Source organism: Salvelinus fontinalis, chromosome 32 (assembly GCF_029448725.1).
Source record: "Salvelinus fontinalis isolate EN_2023a chromosome 32, ASM2944872v1, whole genome shotgun sequence".
Classification (NCBI taxonomy): domain Eukaryota; kingdom Metazoa; phylum Chordata; class Actinopteri; order Salmoniformes; family Salmonidae; genus Salvelinus; species Salvelinus fontinalis.
In genome coordinates, this window is record NC_074696.1 from 38,313,386 (window position 1) to 38,338,841 (window position 25,456).

Sequence of the window (25,456 nt, forward strand, 5' to 3'; positions counted from 1 at the left end):
CACGCAAACGCATGTGCACACAGGCACACATACACGTACACACACCGTGGTATCCCGGAAGGTCTACCCCGAGGGTTGGTGTTAGAGGGGAGGTACGTTCCGTGACGCTGGGTCACTCTGCTGGGAGTACACGGGCTGGGCACCCCGACGCTGATGGCCCCAAGTAGAGGTAATTAGGGGAGAGTGCCAACCAGCCGTGCAAGCCACATAGAGGGAGCACCGTGGCACACCGTGGGGAAGACAAAGAGAGAGGCAAGGAGTGAGCCTATCGAGGGGAACGAAGCACCCGGAGGCACAAAGCCAAATACGAGAAGAAGGACTGAGCCAACCCTATGTTATTTTTTGTTATGTTTATTTTTTGTTGCATAGTAAAGTTGTGTTTTCTGACTAGATCTCGGTCTCTGTGTCCATCTCTGCACACTCAACCCAACACCCCACGGTTTACCACAACAGATAACAAAACACACACACACACACACACACACACACACACACACACACACACACACACACACACAGAGCTATAAATAGAAATATGGCTGTATGTTTTTTTTCTGTATGCAGACCCACGAGCATCCATCCCTGCCTCTGTCTCCCTTTCACCTCTCCTCCTCTGTCTCCCTTTCACCTCTCCTCCTCTGTCACCCTTTCACCTCTCCTCCTCTGTCACCCTTTCACCTCTCCTCCTCTGTCTCCCTTTCACCTCTCCTCCTCTGTCACCCTTTCACCTCTCCTCCTCTGTCTCCCTTTCACCTCTCCTCCTCTGTCTCCCTTTCACCTCTCCTCCTCTGTCTCCCTTTCACCTCTCCTCCTCTGTCACCCTTTCACCTCTCCTCCTCTGTCTCCCTTTCACCTCTCCTCCTCTGTCTCCCTTTCACCTCTCCTCCTCTGTCTCCCTTTCACCTCTCCTCCTCTGTCTCCCTTTCACCTCTCCTCCTCTGTCTCCCTTTCACCTCTCCTCCTCTGTCTCCCTTTCACCTCTCCTCCTCTGTCTCCCTTTCACCTCTCCTCCTCTGTCTCCCTTTCACCTCTCCTCCTCTGTCTCCCTTTCACCTCTCCTCCTCTGTCTCCCTTTCACCTCTCCTCCTCTGTCACCCTTCCTCATCCCTCCCCCTCTCTCCTAAAATACTCATTTGTGCATCTCAGTCTCACCACTCCTTAAAGAGCCACTGAACACGCCGATTGGCAAGGGTGCTTTTCTGTTGCTCATTACAAAAACTAGATTTCCGTTTTGGAGGAGTGTTTCCTGACCGATGAAGCCTATTTCAATTACTCAAAATCCCCAGAATGAATCTAAAGTTACTCTAGTAATCTGTCATAAATGTTTTGTGATTTTTCCAAGGATGTTTGAGTTGCACAATTTTACCTCTAAGGTGTTTGGTGCAGTATTTCTCAAGTAAAAAAATGCACATGTACATTGTCAAATCAAAACCCAACCTTCATTAACCTGTTGTGAGGCATGGATTTTCCTAACTTTGTTTACATAAGAGGAGATCGACTTCCTGTTTATACTTTGTAGTCAATTTTGACACAATAATAACTATTTCTAACACATATCGATGCTACATAGGCCATTTTCAAAGGGATTCGTAGCTTTTTAAAGGCCGTCGCTCTTTAACACGACTCAAAGCCCCCCCCCCCCCCCCCCCCCCCCAGCGCCCCGCTTCACTCCATCCTCCTCAGCTCCCCCTCTCTTCCTCTCCATCTGTCTCTCTCTCTCTTGGTGTTAGATGAATACTTACCCATAAGTTATTATTTTAGTTATTATATTCTATATTAACCAATAGATGTTTGCGTATTTTAAACATGTTTTATCAGTTTGAACACATTTGACATTTTTGGACAGCCAAGGCTGTCAAAGCATTGAGCTCCCTAGGGGAAAAGCCAGTATTCAACGTGTGAGATTTGACTCTGAGCATAAAAGCTGAAGCTGAGGGAGTAGGAGAGAGTCCGAGAGCTTAAGGACTCTTCCATTGTCCTCCTGCCTCGCCTCCTCACAATTGAATCCCTTTGCGTGTTCATATGCATATTGTGTGAGTGAGATGGAGAGAGACAGAAAGAGGGAGGGGCAGAAGGAGAGGAAAACAGCTGTACTGCATTGTTAGAGCGAGAGAGAAAGAGAGAGGTGGGGGGAAAAGATATATACTAGACACTCATTCTTCACAGCGGCAGAAGATACAGAGGACATTTCCATTTCATAGAATAGGTCAATATCTCTGCTAAATTTGTGATGCTTAAATCATTTAGAGAGTTGGGATATTAATGGCATTGAAGTAACTAGTACTTGCTTGTCATCTTTCCCTCCCTCCATCCTCCCCTGCTCTCGGACACATTGACTTGCTGACTGACTAACTGGGATGCTCCAGCATCGCAACACTGGACTTTGTGTGTCTCGGTGTGTGTGCCAGTGTGCTTGACGGAGGTAATGAGAGAGAGAGAGGGAGCGCGCGAGAGAAAAGCAGAGCAAGAGGAGGAGAGAGAGAGAGAGAGAGAGCGAGCGAGCGAGAGACGTGCACAAACGTACACACACATACGGAGCGAGACGGGAGGAGAGAAGAGGAGTGGAGAGAATGCCTGGTGAAAGGGTGGCGCTTCCTCGCTTGCTGCTTCCAAGGCCTCTGTGAGAGACACCATGGGCTGCATCGGCTCCCGGACCATCAGTAAGCAGACCCCCATCTTTTCCCCCTTCTGTTTTTCCCCCAGTGACGAGAGAAATGGAAGAGGGTGGGAGTGGGGGAGGTAAGGAGGGCTCTCAATTTCTCCTCTGAAAGTGTATGTATGTTTCTATGGAGACGTGTTGGGTTAACCTGGCTCAGCAGCGTCCGACCGAGGCTAGACATACAGGAGAGTTTTTTTGTTTGATCATGGTGAATGCTGAATGTGTGTGGGGACTAGGGAGAGAAGGCAAGGCACCAGCATGGCAGTGGAAATGAAGGCAGGACGTGAGACGATTTGTAGTGGACTGGAATAAGGGGCGACTCGGGTTGACATTTCAGCTTTATATGCCTGATGTGCTGTACGACCATGTGCGGATGGCGATAGGTGTGTGTGTGTGTGAGAGAGAGAGAGAGAGAGCGAGAGAGAGAGCGAGAGAGAGAGAGAGAGAGAGATGCAGAAGGTTCTGAGGAGACAGAGAGACTGAACGATGACGTTAGAGGCTGTTTACAATGATCTCAGGGGAGACAGGTGAAAGGAGAGAACGAGAGAGAGGAGAGAGAAAGCGAGAGAGAGGGAGAGAGGGAGGGAGAGGCAGAGAGAGAAAAGAATGATGAGAAATCCTGTTAGCAGTGTCTGCATGGTGTACTGTTGCACGTATAAATAGTGATGGAGAGAGAAAAAAAAGGAAAGAGTGAAGCAGAGAGAAAGAGAGCAGACCTCTGAATTTCATTATGGAAGAAGGATTGGAGGGAGGGAGAGATGGATGGAGGAATGATCATGAGGAAATGGACTGTGTGTCTGTGTGTCTGTGTGTGTGTGTGTGTGTACTCCCTCTTGTTTAACTGCCCTCTTGCCTTGACATAGAGCTAAGGTAACCATTCGCTGTGTCTGAGAAAATCGTAAATGCTCCTCTCCTCTGTCGGGGGTGCGTCATGCCAACGGGTGATACATTGAATCATGCGTACTGGCGGCGCATTTCAGGTTAAGAGGTACTGTATACAATTGAGACACACAGACACAGACACACACACACACACACACTCACTCGGCTGGACAATGACCCGCATTGGATGAGTCATAACCGGTCAAACCCAGGTGTGAGCCCGGGTGCGCTGCACATGTAGGTTAATTGAGGAAAGTTAACGGTGCCCGTAGTTAATACAGCCGGTGTAGTCATGGAGCATACTGTTGACTGAATGGAATTACATGGTCTGTGGAACTCGTATGGTCAGTCCGGCTGTGACATAGGCAGTAGTTGATTTCACTGAGCTCGATCTCTCTCCGATTGGATAAGATATTATCGCGAGTGTGTTGTACTGTAGATAGTATAACAGGTGAATTAAAACGTGGTGTGTCGTTGTTTGGGGGGGATACATAGGAGAGAGTGATTGCCCTCTTTTTAAACACTTGCCAGTTCCTTTATGAAAACAAATGGAGGCTCGCGGTCGGAGATGACCTTTGATTGTCATTGAGTCTGTGGAGGATGTGTAGCATGTCTATTGAGCGTGGAAATGAAAGCCAGCCCCGCGTTTAAGAGACAAATGAGTGTGCGAAATGTGAGTGTCTGAAAACAAACTAGGGAAGGTGTTAGTGGATGTAGAATTTGTAGCAGGAAACGACACTAGGGTTTTCCCTGTTCGCTGTAAGGGAGTTTTCCCTGTTCGCTGTAAGGGAGTTTTCCCTCTGACTGGGTCTCTCATTTCTCTCTTCATCTCTCTCTCTGTCATGGTTTGCTTCTGTAGTATTTAACACATAGGGTTTTTAGAAAGATGCTGTAACTTGTGTAAAATACCACTACATTACTCCTACCAATACTTACTGCCAAACAAATAAATGGTTTGCTTCGTCTACTAAATAGACATGCCCATCTTAGTGTATCTTATCACGTGCAATGGTCCGTTTGATATCACATGTGAACTGAGGTGGGTTTCTTGTGATAAACTACAACAGCCCATTGCCGCGAGCGCTATTGTTACAATAAGCATGACTTGCTATAAATAGCATCTGGTATGGAGTGAGGGCGATGGATGCGGAATGGAGGGGAGATACTTACAGTAAATATGGGTCAACAGCGCATCCCCACGCCGTGTTGAGATCCTCTGGGAAACATTCCGAGGAACCATGCCATGTCAACAAGAGAGCATGATCTGATTCTACTGTATCCTACTTTTATTCCGGTGAATTGCGTAGCCTGCCGAACCTAGTTATTACAGCTTATTCCATTATGTTCATAACGGATGTTGTTCATGATGAATGGTTTGGCAGCTGTGTTTATTCCTAGACTCTGTCACTGTCTGGGAGACAACAGAGCTCCTCAACCGTGTTCACTCAGCGTTGTCTTTGTTTGTCCCGTGGTTCTATATCAAGGAAGGTTAGCATAGCAATGTACATCTCAGCAGTGTAGCGTGCTTACTATAATGGTTCGTCACAGGCCTTATGAGGCAGTTTATGGCAAGAGGTTATTCGATTTCAAATGGCCACGTCAAATTTCATTGGCGGCGTACACATACACTGAGTGTACAAAACATTAGGAACACCTTCCTAATGTTGAGTTGCATCCCATTTTGCCCTCAGATCAGACTCAATTCACCGGGTATGGACTCTACAAGGTGTCGAAAGCGTTCCACAGGGATGCTGGCCAATGTTGACTCCAATGCTTCCCACAGTTGTGGGAGTGGTGGAGTGGTGGACCATTCTTGATATACACGGGAAGCTGTTGAGCGTAAAACCCAGCAGCATTGCAGTTCTTGACACACTCAAACCGGTGCGCCTGGTACCTACTACCATACCCCGTTCAACGGCACTTAAATATTTTGTCTTGCCCATTCACCCTCTGAATGGCACACATACACAAACCATGTCTCAATTGTCTCAAGGCTTAAACATCCTTCTTTAACATGTCTCCTCCCTTTCATCTACACTAAATGAAGTGGATTTAGCAAGTGACATCAATAAGGAATTATAGCTTTCACCTGGTTTCACCTGGTCAGTCTATGTCATGGAAAGAACAGTGTCACGGATCCCTATGGAACGTTCATAATCCACACCTGTCCCCGATTCCCACTGATTAGTATTTGTATAAATGTGCCCTTTGGTTTCCATGCTCTTGTCGATTATTGTTACTATGTCCGTTGGTGCGTGTGAGTACCTGTGCTGTGCGTTTTGGCTTTCGTGCCCTTGTGGATTGCGCAGATGATTACGGTTTTCGTCCCATGTGCTAATTATTGTGCGCTTGTGTTATTTATTAAAGGTACTCCTCGCTCTTTTGTTTGGGTCTCAACCCTGTGTTTTGTATAGGTGTTTATTTGGTCTTCGTCACCGTGCCTGTACACGGCACACTGTAATTTGGGTAAATAAAAAACCCTATTACGCATTCCTGCACCTGTCTCCCGATCCCTTATACCAGCGCGACAAACAGGTGCTCTTAATGTTGCTATACTCAGAGTATTTTGCAGATGTTATAGGCCTTCCTCAATCAATCACATATCTGTCATTGACTTAATTTCTTTTCTTTCATGGGTGGTGAGACATTTATCAAAGTACAGTGGCTTGTGAAACTATTCACCCCCCTTGGCATTTTTCCTATTTTTTTGCCTTACAACCTGGAATTAAAATAGATTTTTGGGGGGTTTTGTATAATTTGATTTACACAACATGCCTACCACTTTGAAGATGCAAAATATTTTTTCTTGTGAAACAAACAAGAAATAAGACAAAAAACTGAAAACTTGAGCGTGCATAACTATTCGCCTCTTTGATTAATGCCCTCCTTGCCTGGTCCGTGAGTTTTGGTGGGCGGCCCTCTCTTGGCAGGTTTGTTGTGGTGCCATATTCTTTACATTTTTTAATAATGGATTTAATGGTGCTCCGTAGGATGTTCAAAGTTTCTGATATTTTTTTATAACCCAACCCTGATCTGTACTTCTCCACAACTTTGTACCTGAACCTGTTATCGAAATCTCATTGGTCTTCATAGTGCCGCATGCATGGTGGTCCTCCTTGTTTCGTGGTGTTGCAGATTCTGGGTCCTTTCAGAACAGGTGTATGTATATACAGTCGTGGCCAAAAGTTTTGAGAATGACACAAATATTAATTTCCACAAAGTTTGCTGCTTCCGTGTCTTTAGATATTTTTATTATGGAATACTGGAGTATAATTACAAGCATTTAATAAGTGTCAAAGGATTTTATTGACAATTACATGAAGTTGATGCAGAGTCAATATTTGCAGTGTTGACCCTTCTTTTTTCAAGACCTCTGCAATCAGCCCTGGCATGCTGTCAATTAACTTCTGGGCCACATCCTGACTGATGGCAGCCCATTCTTGCATAATCAATGCTTGGAGTTTGTCAGAATTTGTGGGGTTTTGCTTGTCCACCCGCCTCTTGAGGATTGACCACAAGTTCTCAATGGGATTAAGGTCTGGGGAGTTTCCTGGCCATGGACCCAAAATATCATTGTTTTGAGCCACTTAGTTAACACTTTTGCCTTATGGCAAGGTGCTCCATCATGCTGGAAAAGGAATTTCTCGTCACCAAACTGTTCCTGGATGGTTGGGAGAAGTTGCTCTCTGAGGTGTTGGTACCATTCTTTATTCATGGCTGTGTTATTAGGCAAAATTGTGAGTGAGCCCACTCCCTTGGCTGAGAAGCAACCCCACACATCAGGATGCTTTACTGTTGGCATGACACAGGACTGATGGCAGCGCTCACCTTGTCTTCTCCGGACAAGCTTTTTTCCGGATGCCCCAAACAATCGGAAAGGGGAATCATCAGAGTAAATGACTTTACCCCAGTCCTCAGCAGTCCAATCCCTGTACCTTTTGCAGAATATCAGTCTGTTCCTGATGTTTTTCCTGGAGATAAGTGGCTTCTTTGCTGCCCTTCTTGACACCAGGCCATCCTCCAAAAGTCTTTACCTCACTGTGCGTGCAGATGCACTCACACCTGCCTGCTGCCATTCCTGAGCAAGCTCTGTACTGGTGGTGCCACAATCCCGCAGCTGAATCAACTTTAGGAGACGGTCCTGGTGCTTGCTGGACTTTCTTGGGCGCCCTGAAGCCTTCTTCACAACAATTGAACCGCTCTCCTTGAAGTTCTTGATGATCCGATAAATGGTTGATTTAGGTGCAATCTTACTGGCAGCAATATCCTTGCCTGTGAATCCATTTTTGTGCAAAGCAATGCTGACGGCATGTGTTTCCATGCAGGTAACTATGGTTGACAGAGGAAGAACAATGATTCCAAGCACCACCCTCCTTTTGAAGCTTCCAGTCTGTTATTTCGAACTCAATCAGCATGACAGAGTGATCTCCAGCCTTGTCCTTGTCAACACTCACACCTGTGTTAACGAGAGAATCACTGACATGATGTCAGCTAGTCCTTTTGTGGCAGTGCTGAAATGCAGTGGAAATGTATTTTGGGGATTCAGTTCTTTGCATGGCAAAGAGGGACTTTGCAATTAATTGCAATTCATCTGATCACTCTTCATAACATTCTGGAATATATGCAAATTGCCATCATACAAACTGAGGCTGCAGACTTTGTGAAAATTAATATTTGTGCCGTTCTCAAACTTTATGCCACGACTGTATACTGAGATCATGTGACATTGAGATTGCACACAGGTGGACTTTATTTACCTAATTATGTGACTTCTGAAGGTAATTGGTTGCACCAGATCTTATTTAGGGGCTTTATAGCAAAGGGGTGAATACGTATGCACGCACCACTTTTCCATTTTTGTTTTCTTCAAATTTTTTGAAAAAAGTTGTTTTTTTCATTTCACTTCACCAATTTGGACTATTTTGTGTATGTCCATTACATGAAATCCAAATAAAAATCCATTGAAATTACAGGTTGTAATGCAACAAAATAGGAAAAAAGCCAAGGGGGATGAATACTTTTGCAAAGCACTGTAGGCCTTCTTCAATTTCCCATATGAAAACACACTGCTGAACATTCTGTTGAAGCCTTGACCTGACCAGAGACCTGCTGTAGCTTGTTGTGTACTATTTTGCACCGCTCATCTTGTTTGTTATTCAGTTCTATTGAGTGTCTTTGAGATATTGCATTACACAGGAATGCCCCCCAATATTGATTTCATTAAAAGTGCTGACAGACTGACTGACGGATCCTCGGTATTGAGCGGAGCATGCTCACTGTGTCGCATACACCGTACGGCTGATGACGCGAGTTGACAGACGACTCGCAAGGTGACGGACACGGGGCCAAGGGTACTAGTCGATAGAGTTTACTTGACGGGTGGTCATGGTTGAGCTGCTACTGACCATTAGAGTGGAAGACTGCTAGTGGTCATAGGAGAAGAGGGGCGAGAGAGGCTCAGGGAGAGGGAAGAGGATGGGAGGAAGGAATTTGGAAGAGTGAGAAGAGTAAAGGAGGAATGGAGAAAAGAAGACAAAGAGAAGCATGGCTTGTGTTAGGGTGGCTAAGTGTTAACTTAATCTCTGAGACATATCATTTGAATTAGTAGCATGTTGATTTGGTGATTTTTCCTCCAATAATAGTTTGGAACAGCTGTCCAACTCTTTTTTTACGCAGTAGTTACTCACTGGGAACACACTGGCTGAATAAACTTTGTTCCCACGTCATTTCAATGAAATTGCGTTGAACCAATGTGGAATAGGCATTGAATTGATGTTTGTGCCCAGTGGGTATGTATTTCGGGTCCAATGCTTTTGTATATTAGGTTGACAGTATTTGTGGTAGCTCCAACAGTTTTTATCACAAATAAAGTCCCCTCATATAGACTACGGAAATCGATGCTGAAAGGTCGAGGTGCCATTTCCCCAGGTTGTCACTTTGGTTTCAAGCCCTGGTCTTACCGTGGCCATATCTTACCATGATAGTCGCTGCATATCCGCTCAGAATAAAAGAAATTCAGTACTATGTCCTGCTAGAACTCCATTTGGCACTGGTACTGGAGCTAAAATGAGTCAGGCTTTGGCCTTCACCCGGAATCAGCGTCAGGGCGCACGTCACCCACCGTGTGTGACAGCCAAGACGCCCTACTCTGCCCCAAGTGATCGCAAAAGACAGATGATGGTGGTCCTTAACATTCCGAACCACGAGATATGTCAGGAGCGATTGCGGCAGTGGCCGACGATTCTCCCTTCCCCCGCCGTTTGCTTTGATGACCCGCGCAGCTTCTGGCTTCCGCTCGGTTGGTCACAGCAGGCTAATGCACGCGTAAGGAATTCACTCAGTGCAGCGAGAGTGGCGAGCCTCTGCTATTTCGCCCACTGTGTGAACCTAGTCGAGACAAATTCTACAGCAAAGTGGAGGAGGCTTAGTTCTGTATGAGATCAAGAGGTCTGCCTGTCTAGTTTACTACAAGCTGTTAGATGACAGTGATGCCTATGAAGATTGAAAACCTCTTGACAGGCCAGGGTGACAAGCGTGGGAAAAGATGAGTGTGTTTGGGCCTGTTTTTTGTGTGCATGTTTTACAGATGGATGGACCTCACACATGAGGTGGTGATCAACTGTGGACACAATTCACTGTAAGAAATACTGTGGACACAATTCACTGTAAGAAATATTGTGACGATTGTATTAACACCAACAAAAAAATATTCACCACCTTCTCATTCCATTGGTTAAGATGCAGGCTTGATAACACACCATAGACACCAATTGATATCATTAAAATATTGGCCTACTGGAACACTCCCCCTCCTCCTCCTACTCTTCCTCCTTCTCTTCCTCCTCCTCCTCCTCCTCCTCTTCCTCGTAGTTTTGTCCTTTTTTCTCAGCCCCATCTTGGTATACCCTTGGTTTTCTTTTCCACATTGAGTGCTACTACCTCTTACTCGCCCTCTTTTTTCCGCCCTCTTTCTCCTCGGTTATCTTGGAGTTCCATCAGCTTTAGAGGTCTCTGGTGTGTGAGTGTCTGATGGAGGAAAATGGCCTCCAGGTTCCCCTGTGTGTCAACTCAGCTGTAGTTAAAGTGTTTCAAATCAGGTTTTAGAACTCAATTTGACTTTCTTTCATGTTGGATCTATTTCTTTACTGTTTTTTTGCCTGTTTAAAGGACACGTTCAAGTGTTACACGTGTTCAGATTTAGATGGGGGCCCTTAGATAGTCATGAAGATGTGTTTTAATTAAGAACTCCCCTTTTAACTGTATACATGTTCAAGTGAGATGTTAGGATATTAAACAATACAGACAAGTGTTTTAAGGATTTTGAATTCAATTAATGACTTTTTTCAGCTTATATCTGTGTGGAGAAGAGGGCACGCAATGCAGTGTCAATTTACAGTATGTGCCAATATAATATTACTTTACTATATTTTCTGTGTTTTGGGTATAATAATACAATATGCCTCACTAACAGTTGAATAATAATGAAAACATAACAGATTAGCATTTAATATGTGTTTGAATGCATGATTTAGTAGGCCTACTATCAAATGCATCCTAATGATCATGCAGTTAAAATATGACATACCAAACTGTCATTGGAGGCCGTTTTAAACATAATCAAGTATAGGAATCTAAAGATCTTGGCTTATAATGACACATATTAGTTTTTCCTAATGTGCTAACAGTTGGTGAAAATAATAATCACATTTTAGGGCTTTGTGTGAATGTCAGCATAAATGTTGGAGAGTGCTGTCAGCTCTACTCAGTAATGGCTGCATAAGGCTGGCTTCATGTTCTTCTATCTGCTTTTTCTATCTTTTTTTCCAGCAGCGGACGCTGTTCCTGTACGGAAAGATGGGGAGCAGGTATGAAGGACATTTCGATATACAGTACATTTTATCCCCCTGAAGTGAAATATCATTTGTCTGGATTTTATACCATTCTAGCTCTACTCTCGAGTGTATTTCATATTTATGTCAAATGGATCCTTGAGCCAAGATGGCCATCGAGGAAAAGGGTCATTTCATGGTTTCTCATATCTAGTAGTGAAACTGAGCTTGTTTCGTTCACGCTGCTTCCTATACTGAGAGTGCCATGACATAATGTTGCTCAGAGATGGTTTGTATTGAATTTCTCACAGAGGTCACCGGAGCTGGTCTCGAGAGCCAAAACCATTACGGTGCTATATATAATCTCCCACTCCAGGGACATAGCATACGATCCATCTCCCTCCTTTACCACTGTTGCTGTTTGGTTTTTCTCTCTTGAAAGAGGCTACAAGGCTGAATTGCAATACATAATGGGGTCTTTCTAAACAGAAAAAACACACTACACATTGACAACCAACAAGACCACCACAGATGTTTAAATACAAAGAAAGCATGTTCTACTATACTTAATATGCGATTTGATATTTTATGGGACCCACCCCCCATCCCCCATCCGACAAGTAGCAAAACACAGTTTAATTTAGACGTAATTTTTTTTTTTACCCCATATATTTCTGGATATGGTGGATGAAATCCGTCCACATTCGGATGAATGAGTTTGTGATTCAAAGATGCCACAGTATGATGTCAACACAGGAGTGGCAGTTGAGCTGAAGGTGGATGCCGCCAGCAGCCTCGTAACACACAAGGTTAGAAAGACAGTATGCACTCCTCTGGACTGGCCAGAGCTTGATGGCAACAACACGACCACTGATTGGCCGATTGACACAAAAGTGCTACACCGGGGGAATTTCTGTTCCCAGAAATCACTGGGCCTGTTGCTAGGAAGAAGAAGTTCCAAGGACGCTGACACCCTGCTGCTCCATGCGCGCCCTTTCTGTTAATGCACATTTTAACCATGTAAAATCCTTTCTAGTGACACCCCACACCGCAAGCCCTCGTAAGTAAAGAGTAAGCACTGACCCCGGTCACTTTTTTCAGTGAATAATTCAGCATTTTGTGGGATTCGTTCATCACCATCCCAACTAAAACTGAAACCCTCTGGGCGGCTAGCTTGGACTTCACGGGGATTGCTAAATCACTCTGACAACTCATGAGGTGTTTTATAAGAAGGTATTACAAAGTGAAAAAAGATTCACTTGCAGTTGCAATACATACTCCTATAGAAACAACAAGAAATGGCAATACAGTCGGGAATGTTTAATTTTGACATTTCAGGCCCTTCTCAAGACCAGTCTCCATAATACATATTCCTAGCAATAATTTACACCAGGCCCCCTGAGTATGTGGGAATGGAATCTAAAATGTATCTGTGAATCTCAAATCTAGTCTGTTCAACTAGGTTGGACTGAGCAATACTCATTATATCCAACCAACTTCCAACACCTCTCTAAGGCCAGCCTAATTATTTATGACAAAATGCAATGGCCAATGGGCGTACTCCAGTAGGGCCATTTAACTGCCTGCAGAAGTTGCTGTTGGCCCTGGCAACTAGGTCAGATTTGACCTCAAGCCTTTCCTTGTTATCATAACATTGGAGTATGATAGGCCTGATGATGAGTCAGATTCCACAATTCTATGATGAGTGTATGCTCTCAGTCGGTATTAGATAGAATGTCGCGACCCGGCCCGCCTTGGGGGAAAACAACCCATTTTTACCTTGTTGATCCTATTGGCTCACAGAAAACACTTGACCTTTTTCAAACACAATTTTCTTGTAGTATTCTTGTTTTAGCCAATTACAAATCTACATTTAAGAAAAGTACTTTTCGACATTGCCTGCTCCTGAGAGTTCTCACTTCTTAGAAAAACATAATATTGTAGGGCTTCCCTCATGCCTCTTTTTAATGGTGGCGCTAGCAGCCAAGTGAGTTCCAGCTAGCTACCGACCAGAACATTAAGCTAACCAAGACCAACAACACAAACATACAGACTATACTAAACAAGTTACATGTCTTACCTGGGATTAAATATTTTCCACACACATAGCATACTTGGACTCCAGGTCCCCACAATTTCCCACTCTCCCATACCGAATAGCCTGCAGCCACAGGGCTGTTCTCGCAGGCTCTATTTCCCTACGTGGGAGCATTCTGAACTGTATGTTGGGATGTTTGACCTGGTTACATTTACACTGAACAACACACTAGCTTTTGGCATGTTTTGTTATTTCTGTATAACTACAAATGTATGATGAAGTTGTCTTTTTTACTGGAAAATAATGTTTGTTTTTCCTAATTTGTGGGTGTGGTTGAGGGGAATTTCTAATGACGTGAATATCGACTTGGCGGATAGTAGGAGAATGACATCACACGGGGCACCATTTTATGTATGGGTTTTCCTCACAGGGGGCACAGTTTCGTCCTATTTCTAAGTACAGTATGTGTTATGATAATATAAGATATTATTCAATTTTGAATAATTAGTTATGTACTATTATTGGGAGGGGAGCACGACAAACACCAACACTGACTTCAATGGCAATACAACCATTCTTTGTTTTGTTTTCCGATTTCCAAAGCAGATGGTCAAGCTGATATGAGAGGATCTATTCCTTCACAGACAGTGAATTCTCATATCTAATCTATCCAAAATGTATCAATATTTAAATCCCCCGGCCGCCTCGTCCAAATCTCTCTTCCTCTTTTGATATTCCATCACTCACATTCTTTCTCTTCCTCCCTCCACCCAAATCTTTAGTACTTTACTACCACTGGCTTCGCCCTGCGAATCTTTTGCACACCTTATTTGTCTTATTGTTGTCGCTGTCATTGTCGTTGTAGCTGTTCTTCTTTTAATCCTCCTCTCTGTTGCGTTCCCTTTCCCGCCTCCTCTACACACATACCTACTGTATATCTCTCCTGGCTTTCTTCCTCTACCCCCCTCTCTCTCTCAGCATGGGCGCGCCGAGTTTTCCTGCAAGGGAATCAATGTAAATCCTTTGCTAATCTCGCCCTCTTCCTCCTCCATCCCGCCGCGTGGTTCGCCTCACTCTGTCTGTAGATAAACCAGAGTTTTTGTCCTTCACTCTCTCCCCGTCCCACCTCCCTCCCTCTCTCTCCCCGTCTCTCTAGTTTAGCGTTGCTGCTAATCTACTGTGCTGCCTGTGTTACATAGTATCTCCGGCTCAGGGATAAGAAGCTGTAATAACCTTACCATAATCTACGGTAGCTAATAACGCTAGCTGCTAGCGTGATGCTCCTTTATTTATCAAGCATATGAATCACAGGAGCTGCAGCTGTGTCTGCACATTGAACTACTGCACCACTGTGCTGACTATTGCTGGTTTGACCAAAGTGCCGATATGATTTGGGATGTGTTGGATAATGTAATGTCAATTTTGCTTAATATGATGGTAGTTGTATTTGATTGCAAGAATTTACATTTTGCATATCTAATCCTCAACCAATAATATTGTTTTGCCCCCTCTCAACAATCGGCAATTCCTCTCCCCTTTCTCTTCCACAATTATTTCTTTCTTTCCTCGCCTCATCCCTTTCTACAGCTCTCTATGGAGGACACCACTTCCATTCTGCCTCGTCTGAAGAGGAACTCCAGTGCCTACGGGATCGGTGCTCTGGCTAAGTCCTCACTGACAGGTGTGTCAGGTGTGTGTTTGTCCTGGTAGATGGTAAACCAACGCCATGTTGGCTCCAGACAGGAGGAGGAGATGGAGCCAACATGGGTGCCCTTCCTGTTTCACTCCCTTCCTCCCCATTGATATCTAATGCACACGTCAATTTACCACTTATGGGCAATTGATGGAATCCAATCAGATTTGAACAAAATCAAAATCTCCACTGGCGTGTTGGGAAATGTAGTGTTTTGTAGTGTGTTGGCAAGGCAGGTTTATGGCTCTGTGCTTGTCTGTGCTTTGAGTGTATTGTTAGTGTTGTGGTCGTGTCTGTTGCAGTTGAAGTACATTGGATTTGATTTCGTGTGTATTTCACAGTCAGACTATATCGACCTTGGAATGATGAAGACCTCAAAAGCATTACTTTCCTTACTCCCAAAATAACTTTGCATAACATTGAATATAAATCTACGATGGATATTATTTGATGGAGGAGATTAGCATTTTTATGAGGACAACCTTTTTCAAATCAACAAAGCTTCAGCCCAGCATATCTGCTTTTGCCCAATGTATTCAGTTCACACTCAGTTGATTTAATTCGATTTGTATTGTTCCCCCAAACACTTACACCGAATGAATAGTACATCCCTCGTTATCGTCAGATATTTGCACTTTAATTAAGGATTTGCAGTGGTGCTTTCTCAGAATTATGTTTACAGCGAAGGTAACTTTTGTCACATTTGAATTTCAAACAAATGCTTAAAGTCTAATGAATCTCGTCTTCTTGATGAATTTCAAAAGTGAAGACTGAATATTAATATGGTTCATGGAGCTCATCGATCAAGTCAACAAGCCATGATGAATAAACAGACAGCTTTTAATAATGCAGTAAGCCCCATCTACATCAACTTCAATCTCCAACCACCCATAATTGCTGAGAGACATCCATGAAAGAGGAAGAAGCCATTTTGTACTGAATTCTATGCCTTCCAGAAAGAATGCATAACCCATTAAGCATTTTCCACGGTTCCTAGCCCATTTCACTTCCTGAACCCAAATCCGTCGTCGGAGGTGCCATATTCAGAAATTGAATGTGTTGTGAAGCAATGTCCCCCCCCTCTATTCTTTATTTAGGCGTGTCCCGTTCCATGAAGGATAAAGTGACAAAGCCCACTGCCATGGCCTCGGGCAAGGTGGCTCACATGATCGAATGGCAGAGCTGGAACACACCATCCACTGGGACTGAAGGGACTGTGGTCGCCAAAATCCCAACCTCGCAACGCGAAAAGGATAGGAGAAGGGAGAGTGAAATGTACAGTGAACTCAGTGAAGGAGAAAAGGAAGCCCGCTTCACCGCAGGTAAGAGTGAACATAAGAACCAGTGAAAATTAAACAAATCAATATGTACAGTGCATTCGGAAAGTATTCAGACCCTTTGACTTTTTCCACATTTTGTTATGTTACAGCCTTATTCTAAAATGGATTAAATAGAAAAAATGTCCTCATCAATCTACACCCCATAATGACAGTGAACACAGGTTTAGACATTTATTACAAATAAAAACTGAAATATAACATTTACAGAAGTATTCAGACCCTTTACCAGTACTTTGTTGAAGCACCTTTGGCAGTGATTACAGTCTTGAGTCTTCTTGAGTATGACGCTACAAGCTTGGCACACCTATATAATAGCCAGTAGAAACCACACTGCATCCCACTGCTGGCTTGTTTCTGAAGCTAAGCAGGGTTGGTCCTTGTCAGTCCCTAGATGAGAGACCAGATACTGCTGGAAGTGGTGTTGGAGGGCCAGTAGGAGGTACTGTTTCATCTGGTCTAAAAAAAATTACCCAATACCCCAGGGCAGTGATTGGGGACATTGCCCTGTGTAGGGTGCCATCTTTCAGATGGGACTTAAATGGGTGTCCTGATTCTCTGTGGTCACTAAAAATCCCATGGCACTTATCGTAAGAGTAGGGGTGTTAACCCTGGTGTCCTGGCTAAATTCCCAATCTGGCCCTCATACTATCACGGTCACCTAATCATTCCCAGCTTACAATTGGCTCATTCATCCCCCCTCCTCTCCCCTGTAACTATTCCCCAGGTTGTTGCTGTAAATGAGAATGTGTTCTCAGTCAACTTACCTGGTAAAAAATAATTCTCTGCAGATTCTCTCAAGCTCTGTCAGGTTGGATGGGGAGCGTCGCTGCACAGCTATTTTCAGGTCTCTCCAGAGCTGTTAGATTGGATTCAAGTTCGGGCTCTGGCTGGGCCACTCAAGGACATTCAGAAACTTGTCCCGAAGCCACTCCTGTGTTGTCTTGGCGGTGTGCTTTGGGTCATTGTCCTTTTGGAAGGTATAACCTTCGCCCCAGTCTGAGGTCCTGAGCGCTCTGGAACAGGTTTTCATCAAGGATCTCTATGTACTTTGCTCCATTCATCTTTCCCTCAATCCTGACTAGTCTCTCAGTCCCTGAAAATGGTGGCAGGGATGGTGGCAGGTTTCCACCAGACATGACGCTTGGCATCCAAAAACTTCAATCTTGGATTCATCAGACCAGAGAATCTTGTTTCTCATGGTCCCAGAGTCCTTTAAAAACCTTTTCTCAATAGGGGGGGGCGCTATTTCCACTTTGTAAAAAATCGTTCCCAAATTAAACCGCCTCGTACTCAATTCTTGCTCGTACAATATGCATATTATTATTACTATTGGATAGAAAACACTCTCTAGTTTCTAAAACCGTTTGAATTATATCTGTGAGTAAAACAGAACTCATTTTGCAGCAAACTTCCTGTCAGGAAGTGAGAAATCTGAAATCGAGGGCTCTGTTCCAGGGTCAGTTTATTAATTTGCATGGAATCTATGGGTCTACATGCACTGCATACGCCTTCCACTAGATGTCAGTAGGCAGTGAGAGTTGGAATGGGGTGTCCAGCTAGATCTGAGGCCGAACAAGACCTCTTGGAACCGTGGGTCTGGTCTTTTCACTGTTTGGCTTGACGCAAGTGGAACTCTGCATTGCGTTCAGAAAAGCTTTCGTTTTAGAAGTTATATCCGGCTCTGATTTTATTTGAATAATGTGTTAAAAACATCATAAACTAGTTATATTAAACCGACTTATATCAGTTTATTGCGATTTTCGGTATTTTGTTTGTTATGCGTTCTGGTGAGTTGGGCACTTCCGTGCCGCATGGCCAGCTTTGTCGACAGATGAAGACGACATTCTACAACCGAACAACGATTATTCTGGAAAAAGGACACCTTGTACAAGATTCTGATGGAAGCTCATCAAATAGTAGGAACCATTTATGTTATTATTTCGTATTTCTGTCGAAAATGTTTAGACTATATTCCGCCCAGATTTCGCTATAACGTAAACTGTATGTCGTACTAAGGTTATTTAAAAAAATCTAACACAGCGGTTGCATTAAGTACCTTTTGGCAAATGCCAAGCGGTCTGGCCACTCTACCATAAATGCCTAATTGGTAGAATGCTGCAGAGATGGTTGTCCTTCTGGAAGTTCTCTCATCTCCACAGAGGAACTCTGGAGCTCTGTCAGAGTGACCATCAGGTTGTTGGTCACCTCCCTGACCAAGACCCTTCTCACCCGATTTCTCAGTTTGGCTGGGCGGCCAGCTCATTTAAGAATGATGGTGGCCACTGTGTTCTTGGGGACCTTCAATGCTGCAGAAATGTTTTGGTACCCTTCCCCAGATCTGTGCCTTGAAATAATCCTGTCTCGGAGCTCTATGGACAATTCCTTCGACCTCATTGCTTGGTCTTTGCTCTGACATGCACTGTCAACTGTGGGACCTTATATAAACCAGTGTGTGCCTTTCCAAATCATGTCCAATCAATTGAATTTACCACAGGTGGACTCCAATGAAGTTGTAGAAACATCTTGAGGATGATCCATGGAAATAGGACGCACCTGAGATCAATTTCGAGTCTCAGAGTAAAGGGTCTGAATACTTCTGTTTGAATTTTTTATAGATTTTCTAAAATGTCTAAAAAACAGTTCTGGCTTTGTCATTATGGGGTATTGTGTGTAGATTGCTTATTACAATTTTGTAATAAGGCTGTAATGTAACAAAATGTGGAAAAAGTCAAGGGGTCTGAAAACTTTCCAATTGCACTAAATAAATGAGATTCGGAACCATGTATTTTACATTGTTTACAAAGTCTATCCCCTTGTTTCATCCAGGATTAATGGCACAATTTGCCTTATCGGAGGCTACTCTGCTGGGCTGGAGATCTATGGAGGAAGACAGCCTTTGTGCTGGCTCCAACCAAGGCAGTGCGGCACACCTCAGTGAGACCAACCAGGAGAGCATCACCAGCAGAGGTAAAGGACTAGAAACATGGCCGCCACACACTAGAAATAGGGCAGCCATTTTATTATAACTTTTGTTTTTAAAGTACAAACTACATTTCAATGAACAGCACTCACTGAATCTGTTCATCCAATGCCATTGTGCTATATTGTGAAATTGAGAAGGATGTACAAGTAACATTTGATAGCATATAGCATTTCAAGCCGAGATCCGCGATAGACGCAACAGCGCCACTGGTCGCCCCAGGAGCATTTGTTATAGTTTTTTGTTGTTGTTGAGGAAATTAGCATCCAGCATCGTGGTCAAAAGAAATCGTTGTACATACTGTGCTGTTCTATCTTGCGTGCAATGATGTCCGAGGGGAAGAAGCAGTCTTCGTTGTTTAAAGTAGCTTCTTTGTTGTTGTAATATCGCAAACGGATGTGGCAGTTTCAGCTTTAACGAATGAATTCCAGATTCAATGAATGAATACAAAATGTTTTTTTAATACTAAATTAAGCGTTTACTTTTCCACAACAATACTAGTGCCAAATACAAAAAACGCATAATTGAGTTAATATATATGTAGTTGTGAAGAGGGATCGTAATTGACTTGTGAGCTCCACATCCACTCTGTAATGGACTGTGCTGCTCCATATTTCACTGTCGAAGGCTTCCAGCCACTTTGATTGATGTTGTTTACTCCCGTTTGATTGATGTCATTTCCACTCCATTTGACAGGTCTGCTAGAGGTGCATCAGGGCTTTATGAAGAAACGTTGCGGAGAAACTCAAAATGGCCGCTGTGGCCCTGGGGTGTTTGGTTGGGTGGTGTCGTGTTGTAGCAGAAAACCCTGGGGGAGCTTGTAGGTTAACACAAGGACTTAGCCTGGCTCTCATTAACAGCACCATATGGGCCCATTCTCTGCTATTATCAACCCAGAGACCAATTAAAATCAGATTATTATAGGCATTATAATAACTAAGGCACGGTTTGCCCATCGTCAAGTGAGCTTTCATTTTCTCCTTAGATATGTTGAGCTTCAAATAAGTTTCCAGTGTATTTATTGTCAAAATGGTGACGCTGCTGTAAATATCTTCTGATATCTGGTGATACCGCTGCTTCAATGCCCTTTGAACCCAACTAATGTAAACCACTGTTATGGAAACTGAAGGCCACGTTTACCTATATCCACTGCCTTCAAAAATCTTTGCTTTGTGCTCTGAGATGACAGTTTATTACTTGTATCTAATCCAAAATGTACTTCTCCCTTCATCCCTCCCTAACACAACAGATCAGGCGATGCATCACTCCTCGGCCGACGTGTGGCCCAACACCTACGTCGCCCAGGGCCTCTATTGCCTCTCCTCCTCCGACGCCTGGGAGCCAATCAGCAACGATCCATCGGGCGTGGCCTCGCCGGCCGCCTACATCATGGCGGGTGGGGGCGGAGGGACGCCCGGTGAGGGCTACGGCGAGGTGGACAACGTGGGGGGCTACATCCAGCAGCAGCAGCAGTCCCAACAGCTCACCCTGCAGCAGCAGAGCCAGCTGCAGCTCCAGCAGCTGCAGCAGATCCAGCTGTACCAGCACCAGCAGCTAATGCTCTACCAACAGCAACAGGTGAGACAGACTGGACTGGACTGCCTCATAGAGCACTATCACCAGGTGAACTTATAAAAGTGTTTCAATAAAACATGGTAGTGTCTAACTGACAACCATTGTAAGACAGCAGTATACTAGCAGTTTGTTAGTGTTATTAGCAAAAAACGTATCCAATTTTCTTATCCTTCTTACTGTTAATGTAATGCTACCAACGCTTTAGTGTTAATAACAACACATGAGACCTACTAATTACATACAGAAATACTTGTTGCCAAGAGCAACAGATGACTCATTTCCTCCCACTAGCCATGAGCTATCGACTCATGGGGATGTTTCTTGATAATGCAATTTTTTGTGTCATGAGAACATTTTAAGGAACTGTGTTGCCTTATCTGCAGACAATGGAACACAGACTACACAGTGCAAACCACTCCCTCCAAGCCACGCCCAACAGCACCATCCACAGTCTGGGCCTGCCCACTCACCCTCGCCTGGCTGACCTATGGGGATCCGCGCAGGTGGAGATTGTCGGACAGATGAGCGGGCCAATGGGTGACATGGTTGGGGGTGTGGTCGAGACCTTGGGGGAGGAGCCAGAGGAGGAGAGTGAATGCATTTCAGAGCAACAGGAAGAGGAGGAGACAAAGGTGAGCCATTTGGTTGAAGAAAAAGGTGTTGATTTTCAGACGATCAATCAATAAATCAAATTTATTTATTAAGCCCTTCTTACATCAGCTGATGTCACAAAGTGCTGTACAGAAACCCAGCCTAAAACCCCAAACAGCAAGCAATGCAGGTGTAGAAGCACAGTGGCTAGGAAAAACTCCCTAGAAAGGCCAGAACCTAGGAAGAAACCTAGAGAGGAACCAGGCTATGAGTGGTGGCTAGTCCTCTTCTGGCTGTGCCGGGTGGAGATTACAACAGAACATGACCAAGATGTTCAAATGTACTTAGATGACCAGCAGGGTCAAATAATAATAATCACAGTGGTTGTAGAGGGTGCAACAGGTCAGCACCTCAGGAGTAAATGTCAGTTGGCTTTTCATAGCCCATCATTCAGAGTATCTCTACCGCGCCTGCTGTCTCTAGAGAGTTGAAAACAGCAGGTCTGGGACAGGTAGCACGTCCGGTAAACAGGTCAGGGTTCCATAGCCGCAGGCAGAACAGTTGAAACTGGAGCAGCATCACGACCAGGTGGACTGGGGACAGCAAGGAGTCATCAGGCCAGGTAGTCCTGAGGCATGGTCCTCCGAGAAAGAGAAGGAAAGAAAGAAAGAAAGAAAGAAAGAGAGAAAAGGAGAGCGAATTAGTGAGAGAATACTTCAAATTCACACATGACACAGGATAAAACAGGAGAAATACTCCAGATATAACAGACTGACCCTAGCCCCCCGACACAAACTATTGCAGCATAAATACTGGAGGCTGAGACAGGAGGGGTCGGGAGACACTGTGGCCCCGTCCAACAATACCCCCGGACAGGGCCAAACAGGCAGGATATAACCCCACCCACTTTGCCAAAGCACAGCCCCCACACCACTAGAGGGATATCTTCAACCACGAACTTACCATCCTGAGACAAGGCCGAGTATAGCCCACGAAGGTCTACCCCACGGCACAACCCAAGGAGGGGTGCCAACCCGGACAGGAAGATCACATCAGTGACATAACCCACTCAAGTGACACACCCCTCCTAGGGATGGCATGGAAGAGCACCAGTAAGCCAGTGACTCAGACCCTGTAATAGGCCAGACTACGCTCAATCATAGGACCTACTGAAGAGCTGAGTCTTCAATAAAGGCTTAAAGGTTGAGACCGAGTCTGCGTCTCTCACATGGATAGGCAGACCGTTTCATAAAAATGGCGCTCTATAGGAGAAAGCCCTGCCTCCAGCTGTTTGCTTAGAAATTCTAGGGACAATAAGGACGGCAGGACCAAATGGGAAAGATAGGTAGGAGCAAGCCCATGTAATGCTTTGTAGGTTAGCAGTAAAACCTTGAACTCAGCCAGTGCTTTGTATTGCTTTAGATATAATCCATATTATCTCACACATTGTTGCCTAAGCAGATTGAGCCAAACTGATATTGCCACTATTAACAGCAGGCCCTACAAGTAGCCAAGTCAAACGTTCAGCCTGCTGCACAGACCCTATGGAGAATTTGTAAGTCTAATACATTTACTATCGTAATATGTTCAGATATTGAATTACTTTGACATATTTAATTACGTTATATTACGCTAAATTCCCTATGGTGGACATAACGTGTTTCTACATTACACAGACTAACATTTTCACCACACAAGAATTACAGGAAATACACAGCCTTTTACCTCAGATTGGTGATGTTAGTATTAAAGTTTATAGTCTTTGGTTAAGTACCAGTGTTTTTGCCATATGCGCCAGTCCGTAGTGGGGCTTAGAATGCAGCTTTCATTTTCAGACCACGGTGGCTAGAAAGAAATTGGCACTCTTCCCATAAACGTCTCTTGCCTCACACGAATGCATGGATTTGAGGTTCAACCTAGCATTCAAATGAAAGCCAACCCCTGTCGATATTTATAAACTGGTGTGAGGTGGTGATTCGTTGAAATTATCCAGACAGGAAAATGTTGTGTTTCCTTTTCCGTGTTGGCCATCTACCGAAATAATTTTCTCACAGAGATATAAATTGATAATGTGCTACGACAGGTTGTCATCTATCAACAGATATATGTAGAATAGCCAAGTTCATTGAGGTTTATCTGTTAGAAGAGTGCAAATAGTACATGTCGCTGTGGTTATTGTCCATTTCCATTGATTGAAATACCATATCAATGTGAGTGATTAATTTGTGCGTGCTATTGATACAGTAGAACAAGCTAATCAATTCCAGTCTTGAAGGACCGCTTGGTAAATATTGGTGCGTGTGCAGTTTATGAGGTACTAATTGAAGTAATCTGAACACAAGTGTGAAATGTGTAAGGAGTAATTTATGTATGTATTGGTCTTCAAAATATCACAACTTATTTCAGCATATTGATCTTAAACCGGTGTTTTGACACTTGGCCAATGTATGTTTTAGCCATATAAATGGTACTTTTAACATGATTTTCCAACAGGATTTTACTTTATCAGGTAATACATACTGAATGAGCCGCAAAAAAAGTGCTATGATTTATTGATTTTGATGACATTAGTGAAATCGAGAAAATATGTTTGTCCTGCCAACTACAAGTGTTTTACGTCAAAGTCAGTCCTCCAGCCACAAGATGGCGTGCAAGGCTAATACATGGGGTTATGCTGTACCCACAGGGAGAGACTGTTGACTGATCCTCACAGTTTGGCAAGTACAGTATAGCTAGTAAACCATCCATTTACTGTTTTCACAGGAAGATGAGATTACGTTAACCTTGGAGCCAACTTTGACCCCGTCGCCGCTTAGAGAAGATGCCACCTCGATTGGAGGCACCAGTCCACAACTAGCATGCCCAGAATCAATGGCAGAGCGCATGCCCTTTGTGGTCACACCCTGCATAGTCCAATCGTTGGAGGAGAAGGATGAAGAGGTGGCGGAGGGGTCTATTGTTGCCGTGGCAATCAATTGAGAGGGACAGTCAGAAAGAGAGACTGACAAACGTGATACACTTATCAATAATCAACCAAGCAAGTTATTCCACACCCCTTCCAGCTATTTACCCACTCTGAGACTGAGAAAAAAAACTGAAAGGCCAAGTGCTGGAAATGACAATGATAAAAGAGCCACAGGGGACTTTAAAGACAATTCATTGACTGCTCAAATCTGTGGGTTTGCTTAAACGTAAGGATTTGTTTTGCAGTGATATTGAACTAAGGAAAGGAAGTTAAAAGAGTTAAAGAGTAGAAAGAAAGACAAAGGACACTGCGATAAAGTTCAGTGCAATACAGAGAATCACGAGACGACCAAAAGGAAGTGCATGCTTTTGAAAGTAATCTAACGATAATAGTAAACCGTATACAAGGTAATAATATATAATAATGATTTTTATAAAAACTAAAAAGGAAATAAAGTAATATGTATCAGTGTTTGTTTGTGTGTGTATGTACAGTGTGTGTGCGTGTATGTGAGAGTGTTCAAATGTATGTATGTACAGTATGTATGTATGTATGTAAAAATATATATATATATTCTCGAAAAACATTATTGTTGGTAGTGGTATTTTGTGTGGTGTTCAATAGTTTTACACACAAACGAATTTCTCGTGGACAGGCGCACATAACATAAATGGTATCGTCTTTCAACAAACTGACTAACAAGCAGCTTTATTCTAGTGACCAGATTTTTCGTCACTGATCATATTGGACAAATCACCATTTTGTAGGTGCTCGCATCTTTTGAATTTCGGAAGGGGAGGGGACATTTGGCCCATTGACTTGCCAAAAACTTTCAGAGAGAAGGGGTGTGTAACAGCGGTCCTCCTCCTCTTCGACCGAAAAGGAGGAGTATTGAGGGAACCAA

The 25,456-nt window shown here is 43.9% G+C and overlaps 1 protein-coding gene across 8 annotated transcripts; it reads left to right on the forward strand.

The window, feature by feature from the left end:
- Positions 1-2,111: 2,111 nt before the first annotated feature.
- LOC129831275 (uncharacterized) lies at positions 2,112-25,138 on the forward strand. 8 transcript variants are annotated; one of them, XM_055894518.1, is made up of 9 exons: positions 2,112-2,660; positions 10,889-10,936; positions 11,369-11,406; positions 14,996-15,089; positions 16,199-16,423; positions 19,268-19,408; positions 20,671-20,999; positions 21,380-21,628; positions 24,351-25,138. In XM_055894518.1, exons 1-9 carry the CDS (start codon positions 2,633-2,635, stop codon positions 24,564-24,566), a joined length of 1,368 nt encoding a protein of 455 aa, XP_055750493.1. In that variant the 5' UTR covers positions 2,112-2,632; the 3' UTR covers positions 24,567-25,138. The 8 variants fall into 8 exon arrangements, with proteins under 8 accessions (XP_055750493.1, XP_055750489.1, XP_055750491.1 ...); XM_055894514.1 differs by having other exon boundaries at positions 2,113-2,660; positions 14,996-15,098; XM_055894516.1 differs by having other exon boundaries at positions 2,113-2,660; positions 11,372-11,406; positions 14,996-15,098.
- The last annotated feature ends 318 nt before the right edge of the window (positions 25,139-25,456 follow it).